This window comes from Plectropomus leopardus, chromosome 14, assembly GCF_008729295.1.
Source record: "Plectropomus leopardus isolate mb chromosome 14, YSFRI_Pleo_2.0, whole genome shotgun sequence".
Lineage (NCBI taxonomy): Eukaryota > Metazoa > Chordata > Actinopteri > Perciformes > Serranidae > Plectropomus > Plectropomus leopardus.
The window spans coordinates 7372690-7394209 of NC_056476.1; the positions used below are offsets into that span (position 1 = coordinate 7372690).

The 21520-nt window shown below is 40.1% G+C and overlaps 1 protein-coding gene across 1 annotated transcript; it reads left to right on the forward strand.

Annotated features, from left to right (window-relative positions):
- The first annotated feature begins 255 nt into the window (after positions 1 to 255).
- tulp4b (TUB like protein 4b) lies at positions 256 to 20752 on the forward strand. The gene is made up of 16 exons (XM_042500694.1): positions 256 to 582; positions 1233 to 1498; positions 5804 to 6073; positions 7010 to 7138; positions 8281 to 8442; positions 8958 to 9138; positions 9228 to 9335; positions 9442 to 9608; positions 10315 to 10539; positions 10670 to 10904; positions 12515 to 12638; positions 13272 to 13416; positions 13693 to 13786; positions 13875 to 14018; positions 14601 to 17854; positions 18830 to 20752. The coding sequence occupies exons 2-16, from the start codon at positions 1481 to 1483 to the stop codon at positions 18944 to 18946; spliced, it is 5373 nt and encodes a 1790-aa protein (XP_042356628.1). The 5' UTR covers positions 256 to 582; positions 1233 to 1480; the 3' UTR covers positions 18947 to 20752.
- Positions 20753 to 21520: the final 768 nt, after the last annotated feature.

Sequence of the window (21520 nt, forward strand, 5' to 3'; positions counted from 1 at the left end):
TTCTTGTGCATTTTGTGCATAAATTGAACAATAGAAATCAGTTTGTTTATTTGAAATGAGAGTAAATCTAGTGCCATAACAAAGTACTTAAATGTGAAAGAGAGGAAAGATATCAGTAACCTAATTAATAAAAGTTAACACAGCTGCAGGGAGGTAGGACAGTCAGTTACAAGCACATTCATCACTTCAAGGTCCAGTGTCAAAAATGTCACTTCAGCTCACATTATAAATATGGGGTGCGCCCTGTAAGGTTGCCATTTTGACAGAAACCCCCTTTGGAGGTGCAGAAATAAATCTAGTATTGATTACAGCAGCCTGTGGACCAGACTCCATATCAGAATTTATCCATTTTTGTTTGATCTGTACCTAATCACCATAAATTATTCTTGACTGAGTTATTAGGTGTATTGGTGTTTTCGTTTTAACCGGATTTGAAATTCGGGGTACATTTTCCGTGCTACCTGCCTCATGGCAACCCGTTTTTTAAAGCCACAACCCCTAAGTGCGCCAGCGGAATAGAGCCTGGCAACACGACCGCACTGTGAACCAACCGCCTCTGGATTAACGTTGTTACAGTGTCAGGTACGTACAGCTGCATCATGCCTGTCCATATGAACCTCTTTGATTAAAGCACCTCTTTTATTTTCCACCGCAGCTCATTAGTCTCGCCAGCAATTGGCTCATTCAGACTGCTGCATGCGGTCAGATTGGCTTCAAGACGCCTTTGAATGGGAAATTCAATAGATGTAATGTGTAATGTAGTGAGAGACCTTTTCAGAGGAGACGGTGGGTCTTTCAGTTCGACTTTTATTGGATGCTGTGAATCTATATGCCTCAAAGAAAGAGCTAAAATATTGTTTCTAACCGCTGTTTGATTGAAATGTTAATGTTTTATGTTTATTATTTGCATTTGAATACACCAAGGGTGTTTTTGATGTAGAAATGGGAACATAGGAGTTCACATCCTCGCCTGGCTGCTCTTTGGTTTGACGTAAAATAGCAAGAGCGGACAGTATCAGTACCCATGGAGACTGCGAGTGCCCTGATCTCCAATGCAGTGTTGCTGTTGCATAGAGACTGAGAAAAACTGTGAATTTCAAGGTTGATGCACTGAATGACAACGCGGCTATTTTAAGCGAGAGCCACCTCTCCATCTCTCTCTTAGATTGCCTTACTTGTTGATGTTTGTCTTAAATGTGTCTGTTTTTTTCCTCTTTTCTTCACTGAAACAGGATTATACAACTCTCCAGAGCCACATCAGGAAGACACGGGATGGGCCACTGACATCAAAGAAGCCTCACATCATTTCATGGCAAACTCTGAAGTGCAGAGCTGTTTGATTTAAATGAACACAGAGCTGGACAACATCTGGCTGTATGTAGATTTTTTTGTAGGCACTAAGAGCAGAGCAGCCATTACCCTTCAGTGCATCATCTGAATGGAAATATGGACACCGACAATGGAGGAATTCTAACTCAACATGTCCAGGAACTATGAGGTACGTTAAATTTTTTTAATATCAGAAATCAATCTTTCAGTGATTTCAAAGTTGCCTTTTTAGTAAGATATTACAACCAATTATGCAGTCTACCTGCAAGTGAGCAAGTCAGTATAAACTCATTCAGATTCACGACTTGATTTTACATTGTAGAGAAAAGCCTAAAGAGTTCAAAGATATCAAGTAAATTAGACTAATTTTTGTGATATTTGTTACATTTAATTAATTAAATGTAGGCCTGGGTGATTTCAAGGTATTTCTATTTACTGGGGTATTTTGAAATAAAAATATGATTTTTAAAAATATCAAAAATACAGACACTCCTCTGTTAAGGCTCTGAAACACCAAACCAACATTAAACATTAAAGAACTAGTGGTAGCAATGGCTGACTGTTGAGTCACCTCATGTTGCCTATGCGTTGGCCAAAAAGACGCAGAAAAAGCAAACAAGGGCAGACTAATGCCAATGATGCAGGACACATCGCCAAAACAAGACAACAGAGGTATCTAATGGCCTGACATTTACCAAGAGCTGACTGTTGGCTTGGTGTGTCAGCGTGGTTAATAAATCCAGAGAAACTGTATTTAAAGAATACATTGTATTGCACAGCTTTTGCCGCCAGAGGTCAGTCTCGACCGCTGTAACAGGCATCGGAGCTGAAAAAGATTGCAACTGCAAGTGGTGGGGATAATGTTACAGGACTAGTTAAAAAAAGAAAGATGCCTCCGCCCTTATTTGGGTGTTTTGCCTCATACATAGGTGTAGATTTCAAGGGGAGTGGAGGGGGCACGTCCTCTACAATATTTAGAACATGTGTATTTGACCCCCCACCATAAAAACTCTAAAGTAATTAAAGTAGTATTATATAATTAATTATTTGACAAAATTTAAAACATTAACAGTATAAACTGATGCAGAAAATGCAAAAATTGGTGCATAAAATGAATGAATTCAGGAAATGTAGTGTGTAATATCCATTTTTTTTGACAGAGGTACCCTAAACTGCCTGCATGATAAAGGTCCCCTGAAATGTTGAAACAAAACCTACTCCCTGATTATGCTATTTGCTTGCAAGTGGGCCAGTCACTATAAACGCATTGGATTCACATGATTTGATTTCAAATTGTAGTGAGATCAAAAAAGTCAAAAGTTAGCTTTAGTGCCAATTCTGTCATTTATGCTAAGCACACAGATACTAAAAATGCGTTTCTCTCCATGCCCACGGTGCAAAGAAGTACAAACAGAAAATAAAAAATGTATATACATAGAATTAAATATTAGGACATTTAAAAGGAAAAAATTAAGACATAAATGTATATACTTATCTGCATATGCTGCTATATATAATCCCAAAGACCCAAAAGATAGCAAGTAGTCATACTAATTTTTGTGAATTGTGTTACACATAATGCAAAGTCATGAATGATATATTTTATGCTCCTCTGCAGCCAAAAACATGGAGTCTTGGTTGTCAGTCAGTCATTGGCATAAGATAAGATTAACAAGAAATAAAATGGCAAAGCTCTTTGTTTAAGGGTTAAGTGGTTTGACATATAAATGGATAAACCCTTACAGTGGACATTTTATTGGGATATTTATCTTTTTCTACTTCAAAATAGACATGAGCCCCTGAGGACATTTGCTTTTCAGACAGTATCAGTCCAGTGTCAGTAGATTGGACGAGGTTGAAAATCGATGCTGTCATTCTGAGCTGTTACTAACATATAAGGATAAAGACAGCACTGGCTGTAACACTATTTCGGCAGGCGTTAAAACGGTGTAAACACGATTTAAAAATCTAAAACAGAAGTGACACCATATTTATGTAATACTTTCAGTTTTTGTTTGTGAATCTGATCAAATAAAAGACAGACTGTAGTGATGATGTCATCTAGAGACGAATCCTGGAGCTGCTCCACAGACAGTGAATAATAGAACAACAGCTAGAACACTTTGAGCTGCAGCCACAGGGATTTTTACTGGTATAAGGGCACATTTAGTGATTCACTGTTGCAAGCTCTCACTTAAATAATGGAACATAGAACCCCTTACTTTCAGTAATTAAGTATTTATTTTTAATGCCTGTCAATCCGCTCAATAAGGTGACACCCATCTGTATCTGTGTATCCTGGAGGAGTTGCCCATAGGTTATTGTTGAGTCTTCTTTCAGGTTTGGCTTTCCTTTACAGGAATACTTCAGCCACTGAATGATCATTTGTATATTAATCACTCACAGTGTGTTACATTTCATTCGTGGAGAAAATTTTGTTTCTCTTGCATGCCTCTATCGTGAAGAAAGAATCCAAAAACACCAAATTCTTGATGAATTGAAGTCATAGGGGTCCATGTTGAACAAAGACAAAACTATATCAAAGTGCCTTTTTGCAAACTTTCACTCAAGTCATGCAGTTATATCTAAGTTTTATTTATCCATTTGCATGCTCAGTACTTTCCAAATACATGCATTTTTGCTAATAACTTATATTTTTACACTTCCACATAAACAGACGCACCAAATAAACTTAAAATGATTTTAACACATCTGAATTATAATTCAGTTAATCAATACACTGATTTGACTACAAATGTTGATTTGTTTTGAATCACTGCAATTTACCTCAATTTGTCATTTTAAGTTCAGTTAACTCAAAATTTCAAGGCAGCCTGGAGAACTTTTTTTAAGTTAAAACATATTTTTTAATAGTGTTGAGGGCTTCTTTCTTCATGTTGAGTTAGAACGTAAGATTGAAAGTTTATTCATTACCTTGGAAACCAAATTTGCAGGATAAAAATAATAAAGTTTATTAGCTGCGGCTTTTGATCATATTACACAGTCTTCCTCAGCAGATGGAGTCTCTGCAAGCCTCAAAGAAGTGAGACTGGTTTGTTATCAACTGTTTCCAAGGTTAAGATTGAATTTTGTGTTACTGCCAGTAAAGCTTTTGCCCATTATTGTTCCTATTAATGGACCCACAACACAGCTTGTCACGAGGTTGAGGGAGGGATGTAGGCAGACGGTTGAGGCAGCAGGATGATTTTAGGGGTTTATTGCTGAAACGAGGGTACGCACCAGTCAGCAACTTTAAAACCACTGACAGGAGAAATTAATAACATTAATCGTCTTGTTATAATGCAAAGTTCTGCTGTAAAATCTGGTGTCCTGGCAGTCATGTGGATGATACTTGACATGCACCACTGACCCAAACATTGTGACAGACCAAATACAATACAAATTCCTCACTCTCCAGTGGAAGTTGCACAGCAGGAGAATGCGTCATGCTACATAGGAAAAACTACTCAGGAATTTCCAGAGGAACATAACAAAGAGCTCAAGGTGTTAACCTGGCCCCTAAATTCCCCAAATCACAGTCTGATTGAGCATTCATTTCGTGGGATGTGCTGGAAGAAGTCTGATCCATGGAGGCCCCACCTTGCAACCCACAGGACGTCCCCAGAGGTCCTGTGTCCATGCCTTGACAGGTCAGAGCCAAGTCCGATCCATGGAGGATCGAGTCATAGACACAGGACCTCTGAGCTCTTTGTCATGTTCCTCGGGCCATTCCTGAGCAGTTTTGTGATGTGGCATGGCACATTGTCATGCTGGGATGGTCACTGTGACTGGGGACTGCTGTGGCCATGAGGGGATGTACTTTACTGTGATGGGACAGTACTGGGATGTACTGCAATGGTATATGAGCGGGTGGTGCTCATCAAGTGGCATCCACATGACTGCCAGGACCTTAAGTTTTCCAGCAGAACATTGTATTGTAACAAGATGGTTAATGTTACGTCACATGTGCTTAGTGTTAATGCTGTGACTGATCAGTGTATATGAGCGCACAGGCAGGTACAAGTACTGGTCGCTTGAAAGCACAAGTGGCAATTTTGAAGGTGTGGCTTGGAGTCAATATGTGAACTGAGATGCTAATGAGGAAATGAGATGCAGGTGAGAAGGTGGGTGGGAAACTCCAGGTAACTACAGAGAAGATGAGAAAATTGGGAACAGGTGTGTGTTGGGTGAGGCAGTCAGTTGATGGGGAGGCTAGGGAAAGTCAGAGGGCATCTGGTGGATGGACTGAAAATAGCATTAAAGGAATCGGGAATAGGGAATGTTCCTGCCGACCACCAGCCAATGGTGACTATCGCAAAATGTCCTGAATATCAACAAAACCCGATTTTAAGTAAATTGAGGGTCGCAGAAAACTGACATAAACTGATAGTGTACATTAAATCTGTTTGTTTAACAAAGTAAAAAAAGTTATATTGCAGATGTAACTTGCATCTTTCTCTGCTTTACCTGCCAGCCTGGTCACTCAGTAGGGATGTTGGCTGCCGTGGAACATGGTCCCATCCTCTGCAGCGACTCCAACATCCTCTGCCTGTCGTGGAAAGGCAGGGTCCCCAAGAGTGAAAAGGACAAGCCGGTGTGCCGGAGGCGGTACTACGAGGAGGGCTGGCTCGCCACGGGGAACGGAAGAGGAGTTGTTGGGGTGACGTTTACATCGAGTCACTGCAGGAGGGACAGAAGCACACCTCAGAGAATCAATTTTAACCTGCGAGGACACAACAGTGAGGTGCGGTCTTAAATCTAAAGTTTTTATTGTAGGAGAGTTAAAAACATTAAGAGCAATTCCTCAAAGAAAAATTCACCATTTCTCTTTAGTGTTCCCCTTCCCTCCGACTTGAAACACCTTCCAACAAAACTGGCATGTATTTATATCTAACCCGCCATCACAGAGTCCTCCATCCTGATCTAAAAATCAATGTTCACTCTCTTTGACGATTACACAAAGTGAGATAAAGCTTTAATGATCTCCATGGGGAAATGAAACTAATGCAGCAGCGAAGAGCGCTTGGAAAAATCAAGAAATTAGCATATAAATAACCACAAAACGAACAGAGGTCAAATAAATATACAGCCAACACTAACAACTGTTTATATATATATATAAAAGTAGAAAAATATCAGAGCATGTAATGATCTTGCATACCACAGAATCAAACTGCACATGAACATACTGAGAAAATATGCATACATAATAAACATGTAGTATAGAAAATATGAGATATATGCTGTAAAATAAAGAAAAATAAGATGTGAAATGGAATAAAAAACTCTAGCATATTTAGATGTATCAAGATTTGTCTCTGCATGCTTTTTAGTATGCATTTTTAGCTCATCAAATAAATAATCAATTTACAGCCTCAGAAAACATCAACATTATCCCAATAGGGCTTATTGCTAAGTACGTTTTATATAAAGAATATTCTAAGGAAGGTGGAAAGGCTCACAATATTTTTTTTTTAAAAAAAGAAAAGATAAGAGTCCGAATGTCTTTTTTCCCTGTATGCGGACTTTTCTTCCAACTGCAGTGAACTCAGGAATCAAATATAGCCTTAAAAGCTTTTTTAGCATTGTGTTCACTTTGTCTATTAATCATGGATGCTCTTCTGTGCAGAAAGCCACCTGAGTTTGTGAAAATAGTAACTGTGTTCTGGGGTTTTTGCAGGTTGTCCTTGTGCGTTGGAATGAACCCTTTCAGAAGCTTGCGACCTGCGATATGGAGGGAGGGATCTTTGTGTGGATCCAGTATGAAGGAAGATGGTCGGTAGAGTTAGTGAACGACAGAGGAGCCCAGGTACACACTTTTCTTCTGCTGTCCCATACAATGTATTATACGTTTGCATGTCATGGTTATCTACATTAAAATCAGTATTTATATATGTATATACATTCCCTCAATGAAAAATAGCCCATAAATTAAGGTATAATCATCCATGAATATTTATTATGTAACAACATTAATTATTTTTATGAATACAGAGAAGGTCAATTAAAACAGCGATAGCTTTCTGACTTGTTTTCATTCAATATCAGTCACTCACACTCTTGCACTTCAGAAACTTGCATAGTTTGACCTCATGTAACAGACTTCGAGATATTCTTGCAAAATGTTGAGCAAGTCTAACATCTGGAATAGTTTGAAAATTTGCAAATATGACCTCCAAAAGTCGAGTGCCAGATAGGATTTTCAAAGGAAACTTATGTCACAAATTCACAACGGGCTTGGCAAATCACCTGAAAACTGTAAGTATTACAAGTATAGCTACCTTGCAAAGTACCCTTTTTTCGAGTTACTATTGCTAATATTCAACCATCATGCTAATGAAGTGACTAATTGTCACACATTTTTTGGTGCATCAGTCCTCATCTCTTATTTAACACCCCACCCCCCACCTCTGTCAAAGCTTCGATTAATCATGGATATTTGTCAGTGAAGCTTCAATGCCCAGAAACTGGTATTTGGGACAGCTCTAATACTAATACATTATACAAGACATCTGTACTGCACTTGATCTCACAGAAAAACTTTCTCAGAGAGACCTATGTAATATTGATGGCAGTGTCCTGTATGCATACACAAATATCTTTTTTTCCTCAAACTTGAGTGAATACAGTCATTATATGGAGCATATGTGTTCCAGATTTTTGGTACAAAAGTTTTAAAAAATATATTTCACAATAAAAATGATGTATAAATAAGACCAACTGCACAACAAATGCAGGAAAAACAAAGAAACAGAGCAAACACAAAAGCCTTCAGGGTCTATTAAACAAATTGAGTAAAACTGAAACGTCTTAATAATGTAGCAGTTTTTGCAAATCTATAACTTTTGAGTTTTACATTTTCAACAGTAGTACATTTTCACAAAGGTATCTTTAAAAATATGAAAGGATACACACACAAATACCTTAAGGGTGAACATTTCTTCCCTCCAGGTGAGTGACTTCACTTGGTCACATGATGGTACTCAAGCCCTCATCGCGTACCGGGATGGCTTCGTGCTGGTCGGCTCGGTGAGCGGACAAAGACACTGGTCCTCAGAGATTAACCTGGAGAGTCAAATCACCTGTGGCATCTGGACCCCTGATGATCAACAGGTATACAGTGCCTGGTTAAATTTATATGAATGTCTTCAATCATTCTTTCTGTTGTTGTGTTGAAGTGTTTTTTCTATTTTAATAAGAACAATAACATACAGGGGAAGGTGATTGCCCCTTGCTTCAGATGCCTCTAATACAAGATAATGTGACTTGAATAATGGTCTTTCTTGCAGCACTTTTCAGGCATTTAGGGCACCAGAGCATTTTTTTTTTCAAAATTGCTACTTCAAAAGGTATATTTTTATTTATTAATTCATTTTGTTGTTGTTTTTTTCTGGATAGCTGATAGCTTTTGATACGGTAAATAAATCAAGACAGACAGTCAAAATTCCCATACCGTAGCAGTCATAATAGAACAACATAATAATGTCATCTTTTCAATACCTCTACAAAATATGGCCGTAAAGGTCTTACATATTTCACCCACTTGGTCCAGTGCCCAATGAGCACACTGCATCAGGGCATTTTCATCACGTCCATCCATTCAAGTTTAATGTCCAATGCCCCCTCAGGTGTTGTTTGGCACCGCAGACGGTCAGGTGATAGTGATGGATTGTCACGGACGGATGCTCGCCCACGTCCTGTTACACGAGTCTGATGGGATCGTGAGCATGTCCTGGAACTGCCCCGACTTCCTGGTGGAGGACAGCACAGAGAGCGACACCGACTCTGATGACAGTATTCTGCCTTTAGGTACAAACACACGGCTCATAAAACATTGTGCTGCCCTGAGCTGTCTGTGGAAAGCTAATGTAATTACTTTAATTTTTTTTTTTTCCAAGTGCGGAGAGTCAAGCCTTTGTTGACAGTCACCTTCTTATCAGGAGATATCAGTTTAATGAACAACTATGACGACCTCTCGCCTGCTGTAATACGCTCAGGGCTAAAAGGTATAAAAATCCATGTTTCACTGTGACATTTACAAGCATGCTCATAATTTTTGTCAATCACATCACCCATAACACATAAGGTTTTCTGTACTCCTTCACCCCACAGATGTGGAGGCCCAGTGGTGCTCCCAGGGAGACCTCCTGGCTGTGGCCGGCATGGAGAGACACGGGCTTCCTGTGGACGCCGCCTGCTCGTCCATGATGAGAAACGCTCTTGTTAAGTTCTATAATGTCCAAGGAGAGCACATCTACACTCTGGAAACACCTGCACAGGTTAGTCCGGTATAAATTAAGAAATATATTGGATGAGTAAGGTGCAGTATTGTCCATGATTATGAAACTGTATTTGCTATGCACTTAATACATAATATTAATTTCATTATTTCATGATTCATTTTTACATGTCCATGTTTTCAATATGAATTTCTATTTTCCATGTTTTAAACAACTTTTTGCTTTTTATAGAGTTGTGACATAATACATAGCAAAAGTCATAGAGAAATAAAGAAATAAGAAGGAAAAACATATATAAGATAAAAACAAAAATGCTCCTCATATGTTAAAATGTTAATCTATACAAAACAGAGACAATAATTACAATAAATGCAAATAAAAAGTAAATAAATTATATAGGCTCAGAATCTGCACAGTCCACAAACTTGATCATGTGATAGATCTAAATCCTTCACATAGTTTATAAAGGGGCTCAATATAGTTTGAAATATTCGCTGTTTACCTTTTAATATATAAGTTATCCTTTCTAACTGAAGATTTGACAACATCAGTCTTGTCCACTGATTCGTGCTTGGTCTGCTAAGCTTTTTCCATAAAAATGCAGAACATTTTTTAGCATAATGATTGTTTTTTTGAAGCAGAAAAGCAGACAGGATTTGTGAGTGTTGAAGATGATGTGATGAATAGATGCCATAACTGTTAACTGAGCACTGAGTGAGTTTTTTTTGTGTAAATTGTTTTTCAGAGACCCATCACCACCATCTGTTGGGGTCACAGAGACTCTCGTCTGTTCCTTGCATGTGGACCTGCGCTGTATGTGGTGCGTGTGGAGCACAGGGTGGCCAGCCTCCAACTTCTATGCCAGCAGGGCATCGCCAGCGCCTTGCGAGAGGAGAAAGATGTGGGGAAACTGAACATGCCCTCGCTGCTCTGCTCTTATGTCACCACTGCTTTCATACCTACAATCAAGGTGCGTTGGACTCATTTCTGTGCAGCAACAGCTTCTTACCAACTCTGTTTACAATGCAAAACTGCTGACTGAGACGGGTTTTCACCCAAGAGTCCAGCAATCCTTCAGCCTTTTCCTCTCTTTGTTCTAGCCCCCAATCCCTGACCCCAACAACATCCGTGACTTCGTCAGCTATCCCACAGCTGGGAATGAGCGGCTCCACTGCACCATGAAGCGAGCAGAGGACAGCCCCGAGGCAGGCGGACCCTGCTACACTCTCTACCTAGAATATTTAGGAGGACTGGTGCCCATTCTCAAGGGAAGGCGCATCAGTAAACTACGGCCCGAGTTTGTCATTATGGATCCAAAGATGGACAGCAAAGCAGGTGGGCTTACAGCTCCTTTTCATGAGGACTAGTTCTTTGGTGGGCAGCAGTTCTGGTGAAAAGTGTCAACACTGAATTAAACATACATGAAACTCCATGTCTGTCACATTGTCTCCACACCTGTATTGGTGGCAGAATTTCTATTGCCACCTTTAAATGGAGCTTGTGGTTTACGACAGGGGAGGTCATGTACATGATATGCTTGCCGCTAAAGTGGTTAAGTCCTGAGAACACCACTGCTTGGCAATGGCGACATGGACGTTACTGTCTGCATCTAGAAGCCACAGCTAGCAAACGGGTAACAAAATGCAAGAAATGCAAAGGCATAATTAAAGACAAAAAAATATTTTTATGCCTTTGCGCCAGTGATAGAGGCTGAAGGCTTTATGTTTTTCAGGTAGTCCTTATATACATACATTGTCCCTCTGTCCATCGATCCATCCTTCTGTGCACACATATGTTTATATGTACATACGTACGTCCATACCATTCTTTTAACACCATATCTCAAGAACGCCCTTAGAGAATTTCTTTAAATTTGGCACAGAGATTTTCTTGGGCTCAGAGATGATCTGACTGCATTTTGGTGGTCAAAGGTCAAGGTCACTGTGACCTTGCATTCATCTCACTCCTGTGAACACAAAATCTCAGGATCACAATACGGTGATTTCTTTCAAATATTGCACAAACCTCCACTTGGACTAAGTGATGAACTTGACGGACGACCAAAGGTCAGGGTCACTGTGACCTTGTATCTTTCCTTTTCTCTTGAACACAGTACTTTAAGAAGGCCTTTGGGAAATATAGTCAAATTTGGCATAAATGGACTTTGACTCAAGAATGACCTGATTAAAATTTGGTAGTCAAAGGTCAAGGTCCTGTCACCTCACAAAACATGTTTTTGGCCTTAACCCAGTAATTAATATGCTTATTATGACAGAATTTCACACGGATGTCGAAAAGGATAAATTGATTACGTGATTTCATTTTTAATCCAAAAGGTCAACTTTACTATGACATCATAATGTTTCAGAAAAACCCCTTTCTGGCCATTACGTCATACCTCAGGAAGTGGAGACATTTGGTCAGACACTAAATTGATGACACTAATCTTGTGTGACGGCATTGAAACTGTGCTGATTGTATGGCTCTTCTGTGCTGCCGGGGGGGAATATGTGTGTAGAAATTGATGTAAACTGTAACTATAACTTGACTTGTGCGTGAAGACATACAACTGCCAGGGGGTAATTCTAGTTTTAAACATTTATTTGACAGCAAATATAACCTGGAACATGTATTTGTATTTCTTGTCATCTTAAATTTAATTCCTTGCCTAGGCCATTCTTTAAATTTGTTCTCCATTTTAAAATAACTATACATATTCATGTGGTGTTATGCTCATTCACCTTGAGTAAGAGCACATACAGACTCTGGTGATGACTGCTCCTTTCTGATGTAACATGCTCTGAGGCTCAATACAGGAATAGCCTTTACCATGACCTGGCTGAGCTGGAGCTGCATTTTAGTCATGTTCTTACACAGGGGGGAGTTTAATGTTACTATGTATGAGGACTCACCACTTCTGTGTTTGTGTGTTTTTTATTTACCAGAGGAGGTGTGTGTGAATCCCATGATCTCATACACTGACAGCTGTAACTGCTCTGACTCCAGTGACATTGAGTTGAGCGATGAGTGGGTGGGAAAGAAGTCCCCGAAGTTATCCCGAGGAAACAGGTCACCCAAACTCTGCATGTCAGATATACTATATTTATATAATTATTTACACATGAACCATGTGCGGATGTTTTATAGCTTTTTTCCAACTTATTTTGGCCAATTTCTGATATCAATATATGCACTTTTTTCCCACCTAATTGCAGAGAACATCATATCTCACCTGTAGTGGAATTAGCATGTTATTATGTCTACTCTTATTGTGATGGCTTATTGGCTGATGCAGACATAAAATACAACACTTTTCAAAATGAACCCATTCACTGAGAAAATATAAGAAAACTAATTAAACTTAGGTTAACTGTAAAAGATGCCATTTATTTTTTGGGAAGATTTTCAAACAAAATTGTAAATTTCATCCTATAACAGGCTTTGTTGATGCCCTCCTTGAGACAATCCTGACAAAGTATCAAACAAGGCAATTTCGCCATATTTTGGGTAAAATTAAAATTAAAGTTGCATAACTAAAGTGTCATCTGATTAGCCTGTCATGTTATCAGCAGAAATGTTTAATTTCAGGCCAATTTTTCATTTTAAAGTCTTCCCTGATGTGGTAATATTATCTTGCATTCCTAGAAAATGTTATATTTCAAAATAAAAGACAATTGAAAATTGTACCTCTTTATTTCATAGGATGAACATGGAATCAAGAAAGTCTCCCAAACTTTCACGTGCCAATCAGGAAGGTCAACGGTCGCCACGATTACCAACAAAGAAGCCTCCAGTTCGGTCTCCAAGTTTGACACGTCGCGAGTTTTCTATGGACGGGATCACAGAGGTACAACATCTGAGAACCTCTGTCCATAATTTAATCTGCATTATCCACAAATGATGCTGTCATATCTGCATTAGTTTTAGTCTATGTAATTTTTCACAAAAAATGATTTAAAAAAATGAGAATTTTTCAAGTAACTATAGTGTCGTTCCTTCTTTAATGTCAAAATTAAAATGAATAAAGAATGTGTTTTAATATGTTAATACTGTGCTTTATCTCTGTCACTGATGTATCACACCATCATTTTTCTTTCTTTCTTTCATTTCCACTGCGTCAAAGCACAACTACCTTGCTCAAGTCACATCCAACATTTGGGGGACAAAATTCAAAATTGTTGGACTCGCTTCTTTTCTCCCTACCAATCTCGGTGCAGGTAAATGCCATTTTCAAGAAACACATATACATCATGTTGACCATTCTGATGTACCTAACAGTAACAATGGCTTTCTTTTGTGTTTCAGTCATCTATAAAACAAGTTTGCTTCATCTACAACCTAGACAGATGACAATCTACCTTCCAGAAGTACGAAAGATTTCTCATGACTTTATGAGCCTGCCAGTCTTCAACCCCAACGTGTTCAGTGAGGATGAGGACGACTTACCAGGTGTGAATGAATATCAAAAATGACCTATTGTGCTGATTTTTGGTTTCATATGGGGTTTCCACTAAGAAATGTTAACATGCTTTAATGGTCAAAAAAACCTTTCTCATACTGTCTGTATTGGAGCACCTGTATTCAAACCCTTTCTGTTTAAACCCCCATTCCTAAGAAGCCCAGTCTGCTCTGATTGGTCAGTGCTCCCATCTTTGCACCTTCATCGCAGCTGGGAAATTACTGTAAGGGAGAATAGTGGCTCCTTTTATTCTGAGTCTTGCTCAGAATAGTCTTGCTAAGCATGATGCCCTCTCCCTCCGATGTATCTAGCACACTATGATGTCATGCTGTTGCCAGAGTAGAAAAAAAATGTTGGAAAAAGTATTCAGAACTGTCTGATGCCTGGGATTTTTGCTCACGGGGATTACTTTTACATATTTTCACATTATTCACATTATTTGACTCTTTGGCATAATAGGTCCCCTTTAAGCACCCTCTTAAGAAATAAGTGTGATTGCAATTATTTTAAAAGCACTGGAGTTTTATTTTGTGCCAAATGTTTCTCACACAGTTCTTTGTGTTTTGATAAAGTAATGGGGCCGTCTGGAGTGGCAGGAGACAATCCTCCGTGCACAGTCAACATTCCCATCGCTCCCATCCACAGCCCAGCTCAGGCCATGTCTCCCACTCAGAGTATCGGCCTGGTTCAGTCTCTTCTGGCCAATCAGAACATTCAGCTTGACGTCCTGACCAACCCTACAGCCACTGCAGCAGCTGCAGCTGCAGCCGCAGCAGCTTCTCTCCCTGTCACAGATCATGGGCAGGATGCAGTTCCAACTCCGTACCCAGTGCCAGCTAGATACTCAAACCCTGGTCAGGTGATCTTCAATGGGCTGGAGATGGGTCCTCTTCTTCCTGGCACTCTTCCTCCCCCACCTCCACCTCACCATCTCCCACCGCAGCCTCACCCGCAGAGGTCTCATTCTCAGCAGCCTCGCACACTGCAGTCCAAACAGTCACAACAAATGCAGACACAGCAGCAGCAGCAGCAGCAGCAGCAGAAAATGCACCATCATCATCATCATCAACAACAACAGCAACAACAACAGCAACAGCAGCAACACCATCAACAACTCCAAGTTCCACAACAGCAACAAATACCACAAAATCCACAACAAGTGACGCACCAACAGCTTCACCACCAACAGCAGATCCAGCAGCAGCAGCAACAGATGCAGATGCAGCACGAACAGATGCAGCAACAGCAGCAGCAGATGCAGCAGCAGCAGCAGCAGATCCGCCAGCAGATCCAAGAGATGAGACAGCAGCAGCAGCAGCTCCAGCAGCAGCACCAGCAGATCCAGCAACAACACCAACAGATGCAGAGGCAGCACCAACAGATGCAGCAGCAGCTGAAGATGCAGATGGTGCTGCCTCCTCCTCCGACCGGCTATCCAACCATTTCGCTACAACAGATTCATCTTCTGCCTCCTCCTCCAACCACCGAGCCTGGGTTCAGCAGGGCAGAGCACAGCCACACTCTTAAGCCAAGTCTGCCGCGGACTTTACCTCCGTTCAGCGACATGGATGGGTCTGTGGAGATTCAGATGAGGAAGGTGAATCCTCCTCCTCCCTACCCGGGCACTGTAGTGTCTGCAGCAACAGCTACAGCTGTTGCTACACCTCAAACTCTTGTCACAAACTGTGACAGCCCAAGTGTCCTGGCGCCAGACCCCTGCTTGAAAAAGGATGAATTTTTACTTCACCCTGTCACTTTACAGTACCCGACACCTCTGGGGTATGAAAGGATCACAACCTTTGACAGCAGTGGCAACGTGGAGGAGGTTTGCCGGCCACGCAGGCGCCTTGTCCGCAACCAAAATGCATATGCTGTTCACGGTATCGGCGGCTCAGCGACACTCAAAGTCACTTCCTCTGAGAATAAAAAAATTCAGCTTCCCTACAGCTCAGCAACACTGAGTCGTCTCTCTGTCCCTCGATATTCAATACCAAGTGGAGACCCTCCTCCTTATCCAGATCCGGCTAATCAAGTAACAGCTACACTCCCTCCTCCACAGAGGATTGACAGCAGTCTGATTCACGCCACTCTACGCCGTGACCGCAGGGATGTGGGACTCAAAGTGCCACAGATGATGGAAAGCTCAAGGACCCTCCCTACAAAGGCTAAAATGAACAGCGCACTTACACTTAGCTACCAGCAGAGGGTGCCCACTGCTTTGTACACATGCACACAGTGCAGCAGCAACAGCAGCAGCACCAGTGTCAGCGTCAGCGGAGGTGGAACTATGAGCAGTGGCATTGCAGGTGGCACGGTGGTGAGACAGGACTTCCCACCAGGGAAAGGAGCTCATCACAGCACCATTATCGTGCACTCTAAAAGCACCACACCCATGGCCTCTCAGTCGTCGTACAGTCTGCTGGGTGCTGTTGATAACAGCAGGGACAGAACAGTGTACGTTAACTCTGCCTTCACTGAAGACGAGACTTTAAATCAGCAGTGTCACCTTGAGAAATCTGTGCGCCAGCTGACTCTCGGCGATGTCAGTTTGACAGTTAAACGCCCTCCGCCTTACCAGTGGGACCCCTCCACCACAGAGGAGTTCTGGCTCACTCCAGAACAAACTATGTTAGCTCCTCCACCTGGACCTCATAAACCGCCTCCACTCATCATCAGTCAGGCTCAGCACTTGGACGTGACTCGGCTGCCGTTCGTCCTAACGACTAAACCTCCAACCAGCCAGACCACAAGCACTCTTACTTTCCCATCAGGTTACCAGATATCCCTCTCGCCTTTTCCTCCAGGTGTAGGTCACAGTGGTCCTCCACTGCAGACCTTACAAAACCCTCCACCACAGTGCTCTCCGAATGAAGTGGTCGGTTCTGTCCCTTTTGCTCAGCAGGAACCCAACTTGGTTTTGCCACCAGGTTATCCTCCAAGTCTTGCTAACTTGGCGTGCTGCCCTCTCCCTCCGATGTATCCCGGAGCCAGCTCATGTGCCGGACTTCAGCTGCACCCAGTCAACCTCCACCCCTGGAACCCCTACCCCTGTCCGCCTCCCATGCAAGACCCTCCAGCACCTCCTCTCCCTACAAAAACTCATCAGATTTTGGAGAAGCCAATTCTCTCCCCACCTCCTCCCACTGGGCCGCCTCCTCCACCTCCTCTCCCTCCTCCACCTCCACCTACTGAGCTACCACCATCCAAAAGTGCCACGGAGGATCTAACAGAGTCCGCCAACAACTTTCCAGAGCCATCATCCCTGAATGAGAGCCCCGTGCCACAGGAGTCAGAACGCTTCAACAAGAAGAGCCGTAAAAGACTGGACAGCAGAGCAGAGGAAGCCAACATGCCCAATGTCTCCGAGGGCAAATCCAGAAAAGAAGGACGTGCACTCTCTGACTTTAACACTCTCATCTCCAGCCCAAGGCTCGGCAGCAGAGAGAAGAAGAAGCCTAAAGGCCAGAGAGAGCAACTCAATAAAACCAAGAAGATGAGCAGGACCACCAATGAGTTCCAGGACAGCTCAGAGAGTGAGCCCGAGCTGTTTATCAGTGGCGACGAGCTCATGAACCAGAACCAGAGCAGTAAGAAGAGCTGGAAGAACAAGCGCAGCATGCGTATGGCGAGCGAGCTGGAGGAGATAAAGTGCCGCAAAGCAAATGAGAGGGAGGACCGTAGTTTGGGAAGCCAAGGATTCGTCTACGTTATGGCCAATAAACAACCTTTGTGGAACGAAGCCACCCAGGTCTACCAGCTGGATTTTGGAGGACGTGTCACGCAGGAGTCAGCAAAGAATTTTCAGATTGAGCTGGATGGCAGACAGGTAATGAGAAGAGTAATCTCTAAAGAGTTAACTATTTTTATACTTACTTTTAAAGCAAAAACGTGATGACCTGATGCTTTTCATTTTCTCATTAAAGAGTATTCTGAATATCTTTTTTTTTGTTACATCAGCTAAGAGCATGAAGGAAAAAACAAAAGCAATGGAAACAAACAATTACAAAACAAAAATAACAAACAACCCGTGCTAATAAGAGTGAATAAAATTTAAAGATTATTAGCAGTAAACACAGAAATAATAGTACTAATAATAAAATTAAATATGATCGAGACAGAATAAAAAAATAAATTAAAAGACAAATTAATAGACAAACTAAAATAGATGAATTTAAATAGACGTGGAGTTATTACAGAAACTTTTATAGATTTTTGGACTGTTTGTTAAAAAAAACAAGCTATTAAAATATATCACCTTAGGCTCTGAAAACATGGGATCTGCATTTTTCATTTTTTTCCTATAAAAAACATTGACATTTTTATTGGTAATGCCTTGGACCTCAGATTATCACTACACAAGTATCATGGCCAAAAGAACTTACAGTTTTAATATTATCACAATATCTATAGTAAATTTAAGATAATACTAATCAGTCTGTGTTAAAGTTTGTTTTTGTGATCTAAATCTCTTTAAATAAAATAAAGTAAATAAATAATTATTCGCTCAAAATACCAGTGCAGGTAGATGGAGAGAGAGACAAAGCAAGAAAAGAAACACAAATTATTTAAGAGGTGCTGGATTATTTACATATTTTATTATGTGTGTATTATTAACATCATATCAATATATATATATATTTTTTAAATTACAATTATTGTCAATGCTGGTATATTGCAATCCCCTTAGTAATGCCAATAATTATGTGTTTCAGCTGTAAATAAATCAGTGCAAAAAATGTTAGTGTTGGTTCATTCATGCTTTCTGAAACATCTTTCTATTTATGTTTGTTGTTTTTTTTAGGTGATGCAATTTGGGCGCATTGATGGGAACGCCTATATCCTGGATTTCCAGTATCCTTTCTCAGCAGTGCAGGCATTTGCTGTTGCCTTGGCCAACGTGACTCAAAGGCTGAAGTGAAAAAGGTTTTGTGTTGTTGTAGACTAAATCAAAAGAAGCCACAGTGGTCTAGCAGCCCAGTGTGTGGACCAAAAGCTGGTAAAGTCTCAGTGTTGTGGTGGTTCTTTTTAACGTGAAAGTTGGTCTTGCACATGCAGACAATCAGTCTGTTGAAGGCAGTGTGTCGGCCGAGGTCAGTGATAATGGAGACTGCGCCGGTTAGTCCATCATTTCTAGTTCATATGCTGAATGTACTCAAGCTAGTTTTCTTAATTATTCAGATGTAGTGAAGTAAAAAATGTCAACCTTCCCTGGATAAACAAAAGGTTAAAGAAGTAGATGTTGGAATGGATTTTAAAAGCAGTGTGGAGGTTTAATACCAAGTGTGGTGCCAAAGACATCTCCCTTCTCTTAAAGCGATGGCTAATTCAGTGTACTTCAAATTAATAAATGTTTGGTTTATGTTTGTGATGAGGATAAAAAAATATACACAACTAATACCTACTTTACTAAGTATGGTGGCATTCAAAATTGCACATAAAGTTTCACAAAGCCATATCATATTAAAACATTGCATCATTTAAAGTCAGTTTCAAGGAACTAGGTAAATAAATAATTAGATTTTGTTATGAATATCTAATTGATTGCTTATTTTAATATTTATTCTTCACTCAAATCCCTTGTGCTCAAAGCATTTATTAGATTTTTTAGTCTGTCTAAATGTCTACATGGTGTTCAAATTGCTGAACATGCAATAGAAGAATATATTGATTTTGCAACTGCAACCTGAAAAGTTGAGAACAGTTTACCACAGTTTGTATATTTTCTATTCATGATACTTCTATGAAGTGGTGCAATGAACATTTAAGTCATATTGTTTTTGCCACGATACTGCAAAATCATTATTCAGTCAGAGCTGTTATGATCTGACCATGTATACATAATTTTTCCATGTGTAAACTGAATTAAAATGCTTCTGTTCATGTCAAAAACTCCCCACTACAACTGTTAGTAATGATTACAGTGAGTTTAAGGGTGCCAAATAGTCAAATGCATTTGACTGAAGGTAGATTAGCAGAGATGACGGTCGAAAATTCCCACAAACTAAAATGTGCAAAAACAGAGATCCTCTCAGTGGATCTCAAACTCGGTTGGTTGTGTTGTTTTCATTGGGTGTTTATGATGCTACTACATCAGTAGTTTGCCTCGTTGGAAATCAGTGCTGCTTTAGATAGATAGAGCTTGTGTGCAATAACGCTACCTACATAGAACTGATGTACTTGCAAAAGAAAAAACAAAGCTGCTTGCACTGTGTATTTAGTAAAATGACTTAACATCATTATATGCTTAGAAAAGTGTGGTTATATGTTGCTGATTTCAGTAATTTTTGTACTTCACCTTTGCTTTAACATGGTACCAAGAGTTTTTTGATGTTACACACGTAGAAAAAAGAATGAGAAACAGAAACTTGCAAAGGTATAAAATACAACATATTCATAAGTTGTTAAGATTTACTGTTTGTAGGAGTGAGATTCATGTAGATTTGGTGCTAATGTATAAAGAATCAAATGTGGAAATGTCTGGACATTTGTCATTTTCCAAAAGAAGGTTATTTCAGAGTATATGGAGAAAGTATTTTGAGAGAGGCTACAGAGAGTTTTAATTTAAGAGCTTTTAATTTAATGCAGCTTCAGAGACTTCAGCGACAGTGTGCGTCAGTTATCAGCAATACTGCCTAATGAATAGTTGGTTGCCTGATTTTTTTTCTCTTATTTTGTGAAGGAAACAAATATGATGTGACCATAGGTTCATATGGACCTATAGGCTGGCCAAAATGTAATAAAAACAAATTGTTCCAAATGTGTTTCTTGTTGTGTTTAATTTACAGTTTGGCTCTATGTCTCCCTGCTACAGAATTAGTGATCCTAAGAGCACATACAGGCCTCCTCTGTCAGTCCACTTGTTTTGCAGGTATGATTGCATCAACTGAAACACTGAATGAGTGAATAAATACATAAATAAATAAAAGATGTATTAAAAATTAAATTAAATACTATAATTAATCGATTACTTATCACCCCTAATTTCCGTAGAACTTTAGCACACTATCATTACAAAATTTATTAGACACATCTTACAGCTTATTTTTTAGAATTGGTTTTATTTATGTTTTTTTAAAGCAATCAATTCAGAGCAGGATTAAAATTGATTTGTAACTAAATATATTTTTTGGAACAGGAATATAGTTTAGAAAAGCAAAGACACTATATACACTCGATAATATCTCACTGATAACTTATCTAAGATGTAAAATAACTAAATATGTCAATAAATATTAATATTTTTTTTCTAACATTATAATACTGAGTGAAATTCATTAAGTAAAAACAACACATACATCAGTCCTTCCTCCTGTCCTCACTGTAATGCCTGTCCTGTGCTACCTGTCTGCCTGTCCTCACTGTGCTGCCTGTCCTCACTGTACTGCCTGTCCTGTCCACACTGTAATGCCTGTCCTGCGCTACCTGTCTGCCTGTCCTCACTGTGCTGCCTGTCCTCACTGTACTGCCTGTCCTGTCCTCACTGTACTGCCTG